This window comes from Chelonia mydas, chromosome 2, assembly GCF_015237465.2.
Source record: "Chelonia mydas isolate rCheMyd1 chromosome 2, rCheMyd1.pri.v2, whole genome shotgun sequence".
Taxonomy (NCBI): Eukaryota; Metazoa; Chordata; order Testudines; family Cheloniidae; genus Chelonia; species Chelonia mydas.
Genome location: NC_057850.1, coordinates 194,220,691 through 194,239,334, shown reverse-complemented (window position 1 = coordinate 194,239,334; position 18,644 = coordinate 194,220,691). Strand labels below are relative to the sequence as shown.

General features: G+C 40.4%; 1 protein-coding gene across 3 annotated transcripts in view; it reads right to left on the bottom strand.

Moving 5' to 3' along the window:
- The window catches only part of ZNF385D (zinc finger protein 385D), a 602,760-nt gene that overhangs the window by 443,566 nt on the left and 140,550 nt on the right, over nucleotides 1–18,644 (bottom strand). For 2 of the 3 annotated variants that reach the window (XM_043540932.1, XM_043540934.1), the window contains exon 3: nucleotides 5,581–5,583. The exons of the other annotated variant lie outside the window; for it this stretch is intronic. In XM_043540932.1, the coding sequence (XP_043396867.1) occupies nucleotides 5,581–5,583 (3 nt within the window). The remainder of the gene's footprint in view (nucleotides 1–5,580; nucleotides 5,584–18,644) is intronic. 3 annotated transcript variants of the gene reach the window in all.

Sequence of the window (18,644 nt, the reverse complement as noted above, 5' to 3'; positions counted from 1 at the left end):
GCAGAGAACTTGTTTGTTCCTATCACACTAGAAGTAATAACTGTATTTAGTATGTTATTAATACGCCACTATAAATATAGCTCTCTTTGGGACAGGACAGTAAGCCCAGTTGGCTGATAGTAGCTATACTAAGAGTTCACAAGGTTTAAAGCAATATACAACGAACCAACACTCCCTGCTCTTGATGGAGGAAATTTTAATGATACGTGAAAAACCTACAGCCTAAATGGTTGAGGTCTGATTTTTTAATAAGATTAATATCTCACATTTGTTTGACCCCTAATCAAGAATCTGTAGATAGAATGAAAGATACAGCATGGCCGTTCAACAGGATTGCAATTGTTGACTGTGGTGGGGTTGAATAAAGCTCCAAAGTATACCTATGGGCCTGACTCTGCAAAGTATTCAGCATCCTTTCGCTCAAAAACCTGTCCCTAAAACTGTCACTGCACCAGTGTGCAATACCCAGCCCTACCAGTTACTCCTTGATAGGCAATCAGACATACTCAGATACTTTAAGAGATGGAGAAAAATAGTCCTTCAAACTGACGGTCACTATATGTAATTTTTTGCATCAAGCTTTCCAAGTATTCAGATATATAAATACAGCTTCTGGATATAGATACAGATATACATACATAGAACTGAAACAAGGAAGGTACGTCTTTGGATACTCACCACGTTAGTTAAAACAGTGAGCAGAGTACAAATAGCATGTGTTAGATTAATCTTGGTAATATTAATGATTAAATGAAAATACATCCAAATCATGCTCCCTGTATTGGTGTACAAATAAAAAACAAACAATAACTAGTAATAGTTATTATCTTTCTACTGCTATTCTGGCAGTGGTTAAGAAAGTAAGCTGTGAAGAGGGAGCTAAAGAGATGGATACAGGGGAAACCTGTTGGATCTAGACTACATCTGTCAAAAAGGGAGGCAAGCAGTGATCGGGCATTGCAATGGCGATCAGGAGATTGGCAATCTATTCCTGGCTGCCATTGACTCATTGTGAGACCTTGGGCAAGTCATTTAATTTCTTTATGCTTCATTTTCTATGCCCCTATCTGTCAAACAAGTATATTAATACTTGCCCACTTATGGATGAAAAATCATGTAAGCACTATAATTATCACCACTAAAAGTCATGCAAGCCTATCAGAGAATTGTCCAGCTTAGAAACCGGATGTGACAGTGTACCAACTAGTATGGCGCTTTCCCATCAATAAGCCACATTGTTTCCAACATTCATAATCAAATGCCTTGATGATATATCAAGTTAATAGGTGCAGCAATTCTAGTGATGACTACAGTAGAAATACCAAGAAAGCCAGACAGGCGCTATTGTACAGAGCTGGGTGAATAACCGATATTTCAGTTCATGGGCAGTTCCAAAAAATAGGGGGGAAAGATTCAGTTTGGGTTGTTGAACCAAATCTAATTTTTTTCCAGAGTTTTTGGCAAATAAAAAAAAAATCCATTTCAGGTTGAACAAAACATTTCATTCAACCTGAAACATTTCCCCACCCCCACCACCAGGCACTTTTGAAGAGCTAGTTACACACAACAAAACAGAGGAAGGTGGTGCCGCCTTTACAAATTTTAGCCCAATGGTCAGGGCAGTCACCCAGAATGGGGGTGACCTGGGTTCAGTTCTCTCTGCTGCCTGATAGGACATAGGGATTTGTAACTTGGTTCTCCCACCTCCCAAGAGAATGCCCTAATCAATGGGCTACAGAATATGCTGGGACAGGTCTCAATCTCTCTTGCTGAAGCTGTTCCATTTTGTATAAATTATTATATTAGTGAAGCAGGAACTGGAGTACTTCTTACCGGCCCTGTGTTACATTATTTATACAAAGCAGAATAGCTTCAACAGGAAAGATTGAGAAAGACCTGCCCAAGAATACCCCATAGCCCAGTGGTTAGGAAGGGAGTATGGACCAAAGTTCAAATCTCTGTTCCATATCAGCTGGAGGGGGAGAATTTAATCCAGGTCTCCCACATCCTAGGAGAGTGCTCTAACCAGAGGGCTAAAAGTTTTAAAGCGGGCACTGGCACAGCCATCACCACCAGCCATTTTGTGAATGTTCCAAAGTCCCCTTGTGAATCCCCCCCCCCCCCCCCAAAAAAAATCACTGAAAGTATTCAGTGAATTCATAGCAAATTCACAAATAGTTTGAGGTCAGTTGAAACATATAAAAACTACTCATATGACAGATTTCACACAGGTGGACTACTGAAATGTGAGGGGCCAATAGTTATAAGCAGGACAGATTCCTCACTTAGGTATAGGTATTAGATGCTGGAATAACAAAGGAAGCTAGTACACCAAATAATGACAATTTGAAGCCGTAAATGACAAACAGAAACTTGAGTTCTTTCTGCCCATAACTTTCCTTAAGAGTCAGAAGTGAGCTTCTCAAACTGTTTTCACTCCTTAAGTAGATGGGTCTATGTAACATTCTATACCTTGGGGGAACGTACTGTAACCCCCATATTCCTCATTTTCATATAATCATGATCTTACATATAAAGCATGCCTTGTAAGGTATCGGGGAAGGTTTATAATCTGCTGAAAGTCATTTTTCTATCCATATATGTGTATCATTAATGCCTATCACTTGATATCACTTAAAATCTATCTTTGTAGTTAATAAATTTGTTTGTTTATTCTACCTGAAGCAGTGTGTTTGGTTTGAAGCATGTCAGAGACTCCCCTTGGAATAACAAGCCTGGTGCATATTAATTTCTTTGTTACATTGATGAACTCATAAACTTGCAGCGTCCAGCACGCATAACTGGACACTGCAAGAAGAAGGTTCCTGGGGTTGTGTCTGGGACTGGAGATATTGACTAGTGTCATTGGGTTGCACAATCTAAGGACCAGCTTACGTGCCAGAGGTTGAGCGCGAACAGTCCAGGAGTGGGGGTTCTCACAGTAGAGCAGGGTAAGGCTGGCTCCCAGAGTCAAGGATTAGGGTGACCTAGCAGATCACTGTTCCAGGTAACACCACGGGAACGTCAGAGTCTATATAACATTTTTGGTTCCCATTACTCTGCAGCTTGCAAAAAGAGAGATTATGGTGGCAACAGTACACACAGGATGAGGGAAGATCTGGATTGCAGCTCCCTCAGACATCATGAGGATAACAACTGCCCATAGTCATCAGTCATGAACGTAAAATAAATGCCATCCCAAGGAATGTTAACACTCTTCCCTCAGATAAACTATTCTGAATTACCAATTAAATGCATTTTCAAACAGATGTACGTCCAAGACTTATTTTGGTATTTTTATGGCTAATGGAATATAACTGCTAAGAAATATTTTCACTCTGCGGGGCAATTTGCAGTAAACATAACTGTGTGAGACCAAAAAAACCCAATCTCATTGCTTTTGGATAAAAGAAACATAGAATGTTAATTTATTAAAGAAAATATTTAGATGGTGAGGTTTGGAAGAGTCCTAATTCAGATTAAATTTAATGTATGAATAGTTTTCCAGAACTATATCTTCATTTTACCTTTGAACATGATGAAATTCACTTAAAAGCTGTTGTACAGATATATGATGTTGCACAAAGGCAATATACAAATATCTCATAAAAATTGTGATCTTAAGTAATACTTTCCTAGCTATATAAATGCAGTCCACTCCTATATAAATATTTGCTCAAACTGGAGACAAGCTAAGCCATGTTCTTTCACATTTATGATTCAGAACCACAATTAGCTGTTGGCCAGAGCTTTGCACCCTAGTGAGAACAAGTTTGCAAGCTTATTCCTATTCACCAGTTAGTGTTGATTCTGACAAAGACTAGAAGAAGGCTTTAAGCAAGTTTCGTAATCTTAGCCCCTGGAGGGTTTATGGCGGTAGGGAATGTTACGGTATGGGGCTGCCTCTTGCCAGGCCTCTTCCCTCCCCTCCATCATCTGGCCTGCCCCCACTAATGCTAATGAAAGCTGAGCAGCACGTTGCAGAACTTGGGCTTTATTCAATTTTCTTCCTAATGTCCATCAGTATATAAACTCTCTGAAAGATTGATCATACTATCATGATCTGAGCCAGACTTTTTCAACATTAAAAAGGATCCTGGCAGGACATGTCAATATTTACAAAAGCATCACATTTTTATTAACAATTTGATTTCTACTAAGAGTTATGCATGAGACAAAGCCCTGTAATTTTTTTTTTAAAAGTACCCATTGGTAACAAGGTCTTTGTTGTACAGCTCACCAATATCCTTTACACACGAGTAGGAATATTTTCAAATGTAATATTTCAGATTAAATACATTTACAAAAGAAACCCTTAAAAATCTTACCAGTTACCTGAGGTAGTGAAATAAGTATTTGAAGTTAGATAACATGAATATGCTGTAAGCTTGCTAACGTACCCACTCTAAGCTGACAGGAGAGAGCTCTCCCATCAGCTTAACTACTCCAGCCCCTGTAAGCAGCAGTAGCTAAGTCAGCAGGAGAAGCTTCATACTGGCACTTAGATCATTGTAACTTACATTGCGCAAGGGGGTAATTTATTCACACACCCCCCCAGCGACATAAGTTATGCTGACCTAAGCTGTAGTGTAAACATATCCTAAGGCCATGTCTACACTACGGAGTTAAGTCAATTTAAGTTACGTCAATGGTCATAAGCTGCTTTAATTATAACGGTTGTGCACATCCAAACAATGCTCCTTGTGTCGCTGTAGTGCATCCGTAGTTGGTGCTCTTACATTGACAGAGAGAGTGGGAGCGCGCTATTCCGCTGTGCAACTTGCCACACTCTGCCACTGGGAGATCTGGGAATGGATCGCAGTGCATCATGGGGGCATGCTCAACAACCCATGATGCAGTTCTTTCCATCCCATCATTCATGGGCTTCTGACTTCCCTTTTGCACTGTTTTTGCACATCCCCTGTAAACTGTGTGCCCACCATCTCTGTCTGAAAGCATAGATCCTGCACTACTGACCAGTCTGGTGAGAAGTATTATGAACACAACACAACTAGTCCTGCAATATTTCATGAGCTGCAAAACAGAAAATGAATCTGTGGTATTTGCCTTGTTGTGTGCAATCAAAAGAAACAATTCAAGATTGCTGCTGGCATTCATGGAACAGCTGCACGTGGTGGACTATCAGTACCGAGCTCGGGAAATAAGCACTTAGTGAAGGGATCGCATTGTATTGAACGTAGAGGATGATGAGCATTGGCTGCAGAACTTTCAAATGTACAAAGCTACGTTCCTGGAATAGTGTGAAGAGCTTGCCCCTGCCTTGGAGTGCAAAGACATCAGTATGAGAGCTGCCTTCACAGTGGAAAAGTAAGTGGTGATTGCTGTGTGGATGCTGGCACATCCAGACTGCTACTGGTCAGTCATGAATCAGTTTGGAGTTGGAAAGTCCACCATGGGGTTGCGATGATGCAAGTGTGCAGGGCCATTAATCACCTCCTGCTATGAAGGACTGTGGCTCTGGGTAATGTGCAGGAAATACTTGATGGCTTTGGGGCAATGGGATTCCCTAACTTCGGTGGGGCGATAGATGGAACGCATATCCGAATTTTGCCCCAAGACCATCTTGTGACCGAATACATCAACTAAAAGGTCTACTTCTCCATGGTCTTGTAGGCGCTGGTGGATCATTGGGACCATTTCACTGACATCAATGCAGGCTGGTCAGGGAAAGTTCACGATGCACAGATATTTAGGAACATTGAATTGTATAGAAAGCTGCATGCTGGGAATTTCTTTCCAGACTAGAAGATTCCAAAGGGGGATGTGCAAATGTCATAGTGATCCTGGGAGACCCTGCCTACCCCTTTCTTTGGGGGCTCATGAAGCCTTGCATCAGGAACCTAAACAGCAGCAAGGAGCGCTTCAACAACAGGCTCAGCAAGTGCTGAATGACCGTTGAATGTACCTTTGGCAGATTAAAAGGTTGCTGACACTGTCTATTTGTCAGATTAGACCTCAATGAGGAAAATATTCCAATGGTCATAGCAGCCTGCTGTGCTCTGCATAATATTTGCAAAACAAAGAGGGAAAATTTTCCCCAAGGGTGGAGCACTGAGGTGGACCAACTGGCTGCTGATTTTGAGCAGCCAGATACCAGGGCAATTAGGGGGGCTCAGAGTCTATTTGAATCAGAGAGGCTTTGAAGGAGCATTTTGACAATGAGTCTCAGTAATGTGTCTTTATGTGATGCATTCAACCAGGCAATGTTTACTTGCCACCTTGAATGACTCCTGTAATGCTTACTACTTATGCTTTAATTGTAGTGAGAAAATGTTCCTGCCTATAGCCCGTGTTTGAATTTGTTGGCATAACAGGAGAGTTACATTGGTGGGAGGAGCATTTCAGTGTGTGCACCACTCTTCTGCCAAAAGCTGAATTTTGTTGACAAAACTGTGTAGTGTAGACAAGGCCTAAGAGTAGGGAAAGAGGAAAGAATACCACAGGTACTGAGGGCTGTTTGTTTATCTTAAGTATACTGGCAATAAACTTTTGAGGGTCACCATTGTATTTGAAGTTATCTAGGGAAAGTAGATTGAATTAATATAGGTATGGCTGAATTAACAGAGAACTTCCTGCAGCTGCAGTGAAGGTGAGGGGAATTTGGAGTTTGGGACTAGGTGGTGGGGGGCGGAGGAGAATGAAGAGAATATTTGGTTAGAAACTGAGGTCCAGAGTTTAGCAAAGAGGATTTGACTGAATATCAACACAACTAATCAATTATTCAGAAGCAAATCAGTTCATTAATAGTGTCCATTATATACAAATTATATATAGAGAGGGCCAGTTTACAGTCAAAGAACATTATATATGTATGGTAAACAACTGAGAACTCTCCTTACAGCTGTTACATACATGTTCCTTAATTTATTTTTATGGCAATGGTGTTGCCAAAATTTAGATACTTTCTTATATCAACAGAATAGGAAATATTGGATGTTCAAGAGATAGTTGCCTCTAAAGTGTGCAGTTGGACTCCCAGGCTTTATGTTTCTCTTTCTAATTACAATATAATCAAAGGGTACAGACTTAAAAATTGTATTACAAAAATAGGTGGCACAAGTTAAACACGTCATCCTAATGTGCACTAACTGTCTGGTGAGCATACACCCTTCAGTGAGTTACTGCTTCCATAAAGGAACAGACTGAGTTATGCCCATTTTTAGCAACTGAGGATAAGTACCACAGTTTTGGTACAGAATATAAAGAAGTGCTGAAGTCTTATACAGCAGTTTCAAATGGCTATCAGGCCCAAATCAGACCCATCATACTGTGCAACACATTAAATTCAAAGTTCTGTAGCCTAATGTCTGTCCATCTGCTCTATGTAAACTTTTTGTGGACAGTGCCTGTTTTTCTTCCACATAATTGCTTTCTTTAATGCTGTAATCACCAAGGACAAGCAGAGGTTGAACTGTACTCTGCTAAAGCTGAAATGGAAGCCAAATGTGGCAGAGTTTAGGGTTTTTTTCTTTTCATCCAGAGTTGTTATGGTGGAGCCCCCACTAGGAGTGCATGAAAATGGATAGCTCAACTCTCAGACATTCATGCCTGGATTTAAATACAGATTGGACATGAATGCCATGTGGATAAATGCCTGTGAACAATCTAGAGGACAATAAGTGCTCAGGGAGATTAAGAGATTTATTATAACCATTCTGAAAGCTGTACCTTTATATGGCAGGATTCCTCATTTTTCAAATCACTGCATTTAAAGGAGCAGAGATTTATATGTTATTCTAATAACTAACCAAAACCCCCTCAATGCTAAGCAGCATATGTACATTTATTTAATAATTTATGTAGCCATTCTTGCCATTCAGCAAAATGAATATAACCATGAATATCTGATCCTCTTCTCGTATATCCACATGCAGTACTTCCATAACAAGTCAAAATAGTTCAGAACTGGTTAGTTACCTGAATTTATTGCTCAAGACTGTTCACTGAAAACACAGGTAAAAAACAATTATTTTCTATCTACACAGTATATCTTCAGTAGAAGGAAGACTGCAAGTGGAATTGTGTTGAAATTCTCCTGCCTTCTCCGCATACTATTTTCTCATCAATTTATGGCCCAAACAAGAAAACCCGGAGGGGGGGAGGGGGAGGGAAGAAACCTGCTAATTTATACTTGTGAGTTCCTGTCTGATTCTCCTCTCAAGGGTGAGAGGCTTGGAAGCACACAGAAGATGGGGCAAGGGGAGCGGAATAAGAGTGGAGGAGGGAAAACTGCAAATTTCTCTCTTATACCAAAGATCCATGAGAAAACAAGTCAGACCCACAGATCTAAAAAAAGCCATCCTCGCCACGCTACCCTCACCACACACAAAACAATAGCATCACTACTCAGAGCCATGGCAGCACTGATTAATTCCCCTGCCTTCATTTTACCCTCTCCAAGACAGCTAACATATGTGCAGGGCTAATTACGGATGGTCCAAGAACAGTAATTTACAAGCAAATTTTCAAATGGAAATCTGTCCAGGTCCACAGAGAACTGAATTTGCACAAAACAATTCCCCCCCAACACCCCCCCATGCACTTTCCTCCCAAAGTTGCTGAGGCACCTATACTGCATGCATTTGGAAGGAAGAAGCCCCCAATGATTTCTGGAATTTCCCATCTTTTCCTTCTTCTGGAGAGTCATTTCTTCCTCTTCTCCCCAAGTTTGAGGGTTTTTCCTACTATACTGTGCCCCTTTTCATACTGTGCAGTGAAGGGTAACATGGCCATGTGAGTCTTCAGAAAACTCCCCGAAAGGCTATTATTTGGAATCGTAAAAATAAATAAGATTTTTTTATATAGCTCCTTTCCCCTTTCCAAAAGCACCTTGAAAAATAAGGACCAGGTCTGAAATCTTTACTCAGAACAAACTGCCATTAAAGTGAATAGCAGCCCCATAAGTCAAGGAGGCAATGCATCAGTTATACTATACTTCCATCCATTTTTCTAACTGAATAATCCCATAGACACAATGATCTAATGAGCATATGATAATATTAGGCCTGATACGCTGACAATCTGTGAGAAAGAAAAAAACTTATCTTGATCTCCACATAGGGTAGAAAGACTAACAACTTCTGAGTAATTCTACAAATATCATGAAAGTTTGGCTGCTAGGCCATTCAGTATTAAGTGGGAAATTCCAAAATGAAGCTGAGAGGGCTTCTGAGGGGTTTGTTAGAAATAAGGTCTCCAGAAAAGATATCACGAATAATTGACTTTATTCAGTGGAAAGGGGAGGAGAAAAAGTTTCCACCCATTGCACACAGTGAGCATTTCATATCCCTTGATACTGTAATGGTCCATACTGAAGTTACCAGAAGTACTATTTGTTTATGGAAGGACATGGTTGGAATTTAAAGAACTTATCTACTTTTGCTTGTGGTGTGTGTTGAGTGCAAGCGAAAAAGGAAAGAGCAGGAGACAAGTTCTCTCTTAGGTTCATTCCAGAGCATTTGCTTAATGCTTGGGTTGAAATTGCTAGACTTCTTGGAACCCTGAGTTCAAATGACACAAATGTCAACTTACTCCATTAGCTTGGTGGTTTTTCAAGAGACCCGTATAAACAAAGGGCCTATCAAATCTTTATTGATATTAAAATCCATGAGTTTTGCCTAAATAAGGAATTATTAGGGAACTGCATAACTGGAGTTGCATATTAAGATAATCACTAAAATATAGATACCTCTGGGGCAATAGACAGGCACCAAACTGCACATGGAATGATATATAAAAATGGCAAGAGAAGGGCAGGCTGGGGAAATGTCATTTTAAACAACCATTAAATCAATTGTTCTGAAATGAATCGGAGAAAGAACTTTTCTCAGGTCTTTTCCTCTCATGTTTCCAACTCCTCAGAAGCCCCTTCTCAGCTTCATTTTTAAAATTCCCAGTTGTTACTGCCAAAATTTCATGCTATGTATAGCATTACTCAGAAGTTGTCAGACTTTCAATCCTAAATGGAGATCAAGATAACAAGACTCCCACCTCACACACACATTGTCAACATATTAGAGCTAACATTGCCTTTAGATCATTGTATCTGTGGGATTATACAATTAAAAAACTGATTGAAGTAAAATTGATGCTAGCAATTTGCTGTAGATACTATGAGACTGCTTCATATTTCAATGTTGTTGTTTTTTCCCCCCAGCAGAGCGGGGGTAACATCTGATGTCATATTTCCATGCGAAACTTCTTTCGAATATCACCAAACTTTTAACATGAGGAATTATATGTTGCGCTGCTCAGTAATTTAATGGTCAAATCACCTAACCTCCAAAATGAGACCGATTCCTCTTCTACCAAGACAAGTTACAGCTTGTTTGAAGATTGCTTTGTTTATCTTTACATTTGTTTAGCTGTGTGGGGAAACAAAGAACAACATATACAAGTAAAGTGGATTTTTTTTTTCAGTTTTGATTATCTTGGGGCTTGGATCAGAGTGGTTTTGTTTTTCTAGCTTTAGTGCAATGTGAAGCCTCTGATTATGGGCTCTGAATTAAAAAAAACATATAAAGGCTGGGGCATCTGTACATGCACACTGGTGGGGGGAGAGGGGCAAGAGACAGGAAATCCTGAAGTCCTTATTCAAATCTGAATCAAGCAATCCCTCTTGTCAGACAAGATTCTCATTGAAGTCAATAGAAGTTTTGCCCAGGAAAGGTGTGCATGGAACGTCATCAGTTTTTTCCTCTCAAGTGTTTACTCAGGTACAACTCTCATTGAAGACAATGAGACCCAAATCCTACTCTGGAGATCTGCATTGACATTAAATGGGAAAGAACTGCTACCTGTATTTCCTTCCTGTCCCTGATCCTATTAAAGCCCCTCTAATGAGGCTGAAGATATGCAGCAGGAGCTAGAGTGGGAAGCTAGCTTTTCTCTGCCTGATTGCAATACCCCAACCTCATGGGGGGGTACCACTATTTGTTACTGCACACAGACCGTTGTCAGATACAGTATTAATGTAGCGTGAACCGGTGTCCAGTTTTCAACTGGAACACCCAGTTGAAAAGGGATCCTGGCAGCTCTGATCAGCACCGCTGACTGGGCCGTTGACTGTCCAGTTTGTGCTGCATAGTGGGGCTGGCAGGCTCCCTGCTAGCCTCCACGTCGCACAGCTCGCAGGAAGCAGCTGGCATGTCCCTGTACTGGCTCATATGCATAGTGGCAGCCAGGGGGCTCTGCACACTGACCCTGCCCCAAGCGCCACCCCCACAGCTCCCATTGGCCCAGAACTATGGGCCAATGGGAGCTACAGGGGCAGCGCCTGCAGACAGGGCAGCGCAAAGACTTGCCTGGCTGCACCTTTGCGGAGAAGCAGGGGGGGAGGCACATGCCACTGCTTCCGGGAGCTGCTTGAAGTAAGCGCCTCCTGAAGCCTGCACCTTCACCCCCTCCTGTGGCGCCAACCCCCTGCCCCAAACCTGATCCCTCCTGCCACCCTCCAAACCCCTCATCCCCAGCCTGAAGCACCCTCCTGCATCCCAAAATCCTCATCCTCACCCCTGAGCCTGCACTCCTAGCCAGAGCCCTCACCCCCCACACATACGCCCCAACCCCCTGCCAGAGCCCCCTCCCATACTCTGAACCCCTCATCCTTCTCCCCCCACCCCGAGCCCTGAGTCAGAGCCATCACCCCCTCTCGCATCCCAACCCACTGCCCCAGCCTGGATTCGCCCTCCCACACTCTGAACTCCTCATTTCTGGCCCCACCCCAGAGCCTGCACTCCCAGCTGGAGCCCTCATTCCCTCCCACACCCCAGCCCTCAGCCAGCCCGGTGAAAATGAGCGAGTGAGGGTGGGGAGAGCGAGTGACAAAGGGAGGGGGGATGGAGTGAGCATGAGCAGGGTCTCAGAGAAGGGGCAGCACATGGGTGAGCCCTCGGAGGAAGGGCAGGGCAAGGGTATTTGGTTTTGTACAAGTAGAAAGTTGGCAACCCTATATTAATGCACTACACTTTGGAACCTCTCATACAATATACAGGTGCCTGCCTGAAAGATCCTACAATCTAAGTAGGTAATTCATGTGACAAAGCCTGGGAAAAGAAGTGAACGTAAAGGGTAAAATCTGGAGCGTACTGAAGTCAATGGGAGTTCTCCCATTGACTTAAAAGGGGTCAGCACTTCACTCACTATTTGATATTCTCTCAAGTTTTCAGTTCTTTTTGCATCTTTTTTTTAAAAAAGTCTCATATCACCCTTACTTACTCATTATCGATCCTTTTCTACATTAAAGTTTATCTTTTCAGTTTAACCTTATTGTTTCACTTTCCTATAAAATTATCTCTGTCACACCAAGTTTTCCCTCCCTGCCCTTTCCCACAGTGGCTTTGAATTTGTCTATGCTTTCTCCCCTCCAACTCCCTCATCATAGTGAACACCGTCTTTTCTCTCAATATGGTTTCCCTTTCCTCCTGAAAAAATAAATACGTAGAAAATAACCCTGTTCTCAGAGGTTTGGTTCTACTATTCTCAGAGGGCTGTGAAGGCATGTTACTGATGTACTGACAGCTCTTTTTCCTCCTGGGGGGCCTAGAGCTTCCTCAGGAAATGGCCAATGGGATTCTAGCACTACATATTCCCAAAAGTGGATGGGGTAGGAAAGTTGTTACTATTCCATTGCTGTCCCTAACTCTTGGCATCAGAGTCTCTTCCCCAGGGCCTTTTATAGGCATCTTTGGGATGCAGTGGGTGATCTCCAGCCCTACATAGGGACAGTCTGGAAGGCAAGTGGAAACTTTAGGCAACTGATTTGTGCATGAAGCAACTGAAACGAGCCTATTTCAGAATCCACATTGTGCCTTCCATATTTCTTACTAGCATGTCTAATTTTGCTTGTCTACTTTAGCGAATGCTCAAAAACATCATGAAATACTTCATTATGAATGCAATCTTTCAAAAGTTACCAGTGTATGGAAGGGTTGTCAAAGGTAAAGCAGACATGTTATTTGATTGGATGTTTTTGTTCTTCAGAAAATGCATTATAAGCTCATCGCTTCTGCCATTTTGCCTTTTCACGCACTGCCTCAACCACCGAAATTTAATGGCATCTTATCTATAGCAGAGTGACTGTAGAGCGGGAATAGTCCTGTCAGACAGATTAAATGGAAATGCATACTGTATCCAGAAACAAAGTATGGTGACAGATTTACACATGAGTAACTGGAGATCAGTTTAGTCAAATTTCTTGAGCTTTTTCTATGATTATATGTAGTACAGTAAGCATAGTTTATTATTGATAAGGCCTAAAACAAGAAAAGAACAATTGCACGGAAGTTACTCTAAAATTTAGTGATAAGAAGCTGCACATTTGTTCTCACTAAAATCCAAGAGATATGTTAACTGCACTGAATTGCAATTACACCACGTGATATTACTATTGACAAAAATCATTGTTACATAAAGGTACGACTAGCACTAGTAATACTATCAACAACTCAATTACTCAGGATGTCACACAGATCTGTCTAAAGATAACACAATTAATGTGTTTTGTGTAAGACAACACAAAACACATTAATAAAAACAACAACATTCTAGAAATGTTAAGACCCTGATACAGTTATACTCTTTAGTCTCAATTATTTTGCCTTGCATGGGCATAAATCAGTATTTACCAGTTATTACTGGAATACACAGTAGATTTTTTTTTTTGGTGATTAACTTTTTGGAAACATATTGGAGAAAAATTTTAAAAACTAAAGACAATAATACATCAGAATAATTTTTATGTGATTTGACTCATTGGACTTGTCCATCTACACTATCAACAAGTAGAGTCAATTAGTAAAATATGTAGGCTAAGATTTTCAAAGCCAATTCAGGGATCCATATGCCCAATTCCTATTGATGTGAATTTGAACATCTTATCCATATTGTTTGCCTAGCAAATTAAAGCCACAATTAGATGCTGTTTGGAAGGTTAATGGATGAGCCAAAAAATAATTAGTTTGTTCTAGATCTTTGACAAAAATCAATTCAACAAAATTCTGATAGCACCTGTAAACAGGCATGGTGAATATCTGAACAGGTAACCCTGCAAAAAGAACTGCACTACCATTTTGACTCAAGCTAGCCCCAAGATCTAGGTATTTTTACTTGAAATAAGAATAAGCTGATGGGGACTGTGGCTAGAAACCACTGTCATGTCAAGAAGTGTATGTGCATAAACCTAGACCTAGTCCATGCTCCATAATGCCCTTTTTGTAAAATCTTTCACGGAGGGCCATCCAACAGTCAGTATGTCTCAGTTCAGAGAAGTTAAAACAGGGGGCAAACAATTTCTGCCCAGGCCCCACTGCAGATTTCCTGATGCGGGTCTTGATGGAAGACCAGAGAGATGTAAGTTACTGGACTGAATCTTTGCAGCCTAGATGTATTTTCAGCCTGCACAGCAAAATGTTATGGCTAATTTATAACTACCCCAGTACTTACAAACAAGTCTTTTTAATAGAACCAAAGGAGAGACAGACAGATAGATGACAGGGGCAAAAGCATTCCCTGCTTTAATATCCCAGATGTGACGGTAAAGTTGAAATACTTCATTTCTGACTAGTATTCAGGGCCTCTATGTTGAGTCAAAAAGAAAAGGAGTACTTGTGGCACCTTAGAGACTAACAAATTTATTTGAGCATAAGCTCTCGTGACCTACAGCTCACTTCATCGGATGCATTCAGTCAGCCTCTCTTATTTAAGTGTTCTTACTTAGCGACAGAAATACTGCTTGTTTTCTTTTGAAGTTACACAATTTTAAATTGTGATGTTCATAAAACTTTAGAAGTTTACAACTGTTCTCCAGAAACTTCATTTCTGAGTAATAAGTCTTTAAATGCCAGCTTTGCAAGTCAGGATAATACATTATTGTCCAAGCCTGGTACTTCCATGATTTTTTCTTCGGCTTCCTCATGTCTGTATGTAACAAGAGCCGTTGACGTCAAAAGAGTTGCAGATAAAAGTCAAAGAGAATATAATGAATTATTATGACCATTTTTTATTCTCTAGAAGTGAGAGATTTTAAGTTCAAACTAAGAGCACACTGGTGCTGATATACAGTACTTTTGATACTGGGTTTCAAATACCACATTTTTGTTCAACACAAAACATTAGATATTAACCAACCACCATATATTTTCATGCCAAACTTTCAAACTTATTTTTAATTAATGTGCCCATGGTTAAACTGAGCCATTTGGTCTATATTATAAATATGTCAATGGTTCTGCTCTTAATAGCTTCAATAATTTGCTTTAAAAGTTAATTATTTTATTGGAATTATATTGAAATGCAATTAATATTTGTACTCTTGTACATCATCAGGAACAGACATATTTGTTTTCATGTATCTTTGATTAATGGAGAACATGATGAAACCCCTGCATTATCTGCTTTTCCCTCTGTCACTGCTACTAGCGGAAATTTGGAGACGACTGAGTTCTAAACTATAGTAATTTTGTTCCTTAATTTAATCTTTTTGAGGCAAGGATCGTATCTATTTAATTTAAACTAGGTAGTTTGCCTTGGAGTAAGAGAGCTGGTGTATGTAACTGGCATACACAAGAACACAATGTAGGCAATTTAACGAGCTGTAAAAATATTTAAAGAGGCTTTAAAGTAAAGTTTGTTTTAGTCTTACATTTCAAAGGCTTTTTGAGAACATAGATTTATTTGGGTAAATTGTCAAACTTATGTTGAATTATGTGAAGAAAAAACACCCCACAGTATCCCTTGACCATGCACCCAGTCCCTGATATTAGCTAAGTTAGAGTGCCCGCTCAAATTTTCTTTAATCCCTGAGGATTCTCCCCACATTTTTATTGTTCACTTTATATTGCCTCTCTTTTAGATCCCCCGTCACAGATACCACTCTGTTAGCTGCTGCAAGACACTTCCTTCAGGACACAAGATCACACAGCTCTTACACACTTGAAAAGGATGACCTGACAGTGTAAAGTCAGAACCTCTCTCTGACTGTGGCCATTGCTGGAATTTGCTCCCATTTCTAAAGAGTTCTAACATCTTTTGGAAATATTGCACAACAAAGATACATCACAGGGTCCGGTGGCTCTGCTTAGCTGGTGGGACATTTCTCCCTGCCTTCTGGAGAATTCTTAATTGGCCCCAGGTGTCTTAATTGACCTGGAGCAGCTGCCATTTCACTTATCCTGGTACCAGGGATTTGTTTAGCCTGGAGCTAATATATCTATCTCCCACTACTTTTCTATTGCCATCTGGCCTTGCCCCATCACAGAATGAAACTTTACCTGATGAAAAATTCAGAAAGGCAACTACCAAGAACAAGGCAGATTTTGAGTGAAAAGAATAGAAGACCAAGAACAGAAGAAAGTGCTACCTGGATTACTGTGGACAGAAGAAAAAGGAAATTGTAATGTCCCATGTAAATCTCACAAGATATATTACCAAACAGAATTTTAAATTCTGTGAGATCCTAAGAATTACAATGCATGCACAGATGGTGGGACAAGGAAATGTAGGTTTAAGACATAAGTATTGTACATATGCCTCTACACAGAGTGGGAGAAAAACTGGACAGTTGGGGAGAAATTAATACCTTGAAATGTTGTTAATAAGTATAGTGTGTGGTCATGACTCATATGATTTGTTGCCTGCCAAATGCCAAAGCAGAAAAAGACATCACATTAAAAAGGAAGACAAGTGACTGACAGGGTTTGGAAAGAATTCACAATCATCATAGTCTATATTGAAACCAATGATATAAACAGAATGAGAGGGGAGGCCATACAAACCAGGCTTCAACAGTCAGGGAATTTAAACAAGTACAGCTCAAATGCTAGTTCTCTCAGAAATGATACTGATGCCACACTCAGGAAGAAGTGAAGAATGGCAGATTAAGAATTTCCATACATCTTTAAAATTATACAAATGGGACTATTCTTAGGGTAGCTGAAACGAATAACAACTATATTAGTGTTTGGGTTTCAAGTGTGCTTAATGCATCCAAAACAGATTAAAATAATCCCTACCTCAGTGAGCATTCATTTAAAATTGGACGGACAATTCAGTTCAGCTAAATAATGCTTCAGATGGCAGTATCTGTCCCAAAGTGATGCAGGAATCTATATTATTTAAAATAGATTTTGCGGGGGACGCTGTTGTTGACACCTTTATGGAAGAAGCATGTTTGAAACACAGATTCAGGTGTAGAGAGTGTAGTCGTTTGTCAGAAAAGAGGACGACAACACAAGGGTCAGAAAGCAATGAAGGGAATAGTGGGAGAAGGAAGTTTGGGAGGAGCAACAGAATGAGAAAGAGGAGTTGAAAAGATGAAAGCAGAGAGACAGGGTTCAATGTAGGATGAGGGTGCACAAGGAAGGGAGGAAAAACTTCAGGTCTGGCACTTCTTATCTTAGGTATAATGGCAATCTTTATGCTCAGCTGAAGGCATGGATTAGCAATCCAATTTATCTCAGGCTTAACAGAGTAGCTGAGTGCTCACTTGAGTTCCCAAGCAGCTATCATGAGTTTGCTAGAGAACTCCCATGTTAACCATGTTTACTCTTGAGAAAAGACAGCTGAGGGAGGATCTGATAATCTTCAAATATGTTAAGAGCTGTTATAAAGAGGATGGTGATGAATTGGCTCTCCATGTTGAGTGAAGGTAGGAAAACAAGTTATTGGGTTTATCTGTAGCAAGGGAGATTTATGTTACACAGTAGGAAAGTCTTTCCAACTATAAGGGTAGTTAAGCTCTGGCATAGGCTTCCACAGGAGGCTGTGAAATCCCCATAACTGGTGTTTTTTAAGAACAGGTTGGACAAACACTTGTCAGGGATGGCCTAGGTTTACTAGGACTTGTCTCAGTGCAGGGGGCTGGACTTGACGACTTCTTGAGGTTCTTTCTTGAGGAAGCAGCATTGGACTGGGGAAGGGATCCTGACGGAAAGAAATTCAGCCAATGAGACTTCTGAAATACATGGGGAGAGAGACCTTTGCTTTGAATTTATTTTAGCTTGTTAAATTAGGCATGAGTTGCGTTTTACTTTTCTTCTCTTGTAACAAATTCTGCCTCATTACTGGTCATCACTGAAAAATCTATCTTTCTGGTCTCTGCTTGCTGATTAACTTAACAAGGCAGTGTACTTAAAGGGGAAATGCACATCTCTCTCTCTCTCTCTCTCTCACACACACACACACACACACACACACACACACACACACTGTGTCTGGCAAAAAAAAAAATTCCCTGGAACCTAACCCCCCCATTTACATTAATTCTTATGGGGAAATTGGATTCACTTAACATCGTTTCGCTTAAAGTCACATTTTTCAGGAACATAACTACAACGTTAAGTGAGGAGTTACTGTATTTGGAAACTAAATTCAATCATTAAAGTGTAAAACAGATGGATTTTAATTCTACTTTAAACACAAATCTCAATGTAAACATAACTATGGATTGACTACTGATGCTCAATATTTAGTGCTGAATTATGAGAGGAACAAGTCTCTACAATTAGCAGCATGTACAAACTGAACATTTAATAGTAATGTGTTACCTTTTTAAAATATAAGTTTCTAAGAACACACACACACACACACACACAAACAGGACTGGCTTACATTACAAATAAATTTAA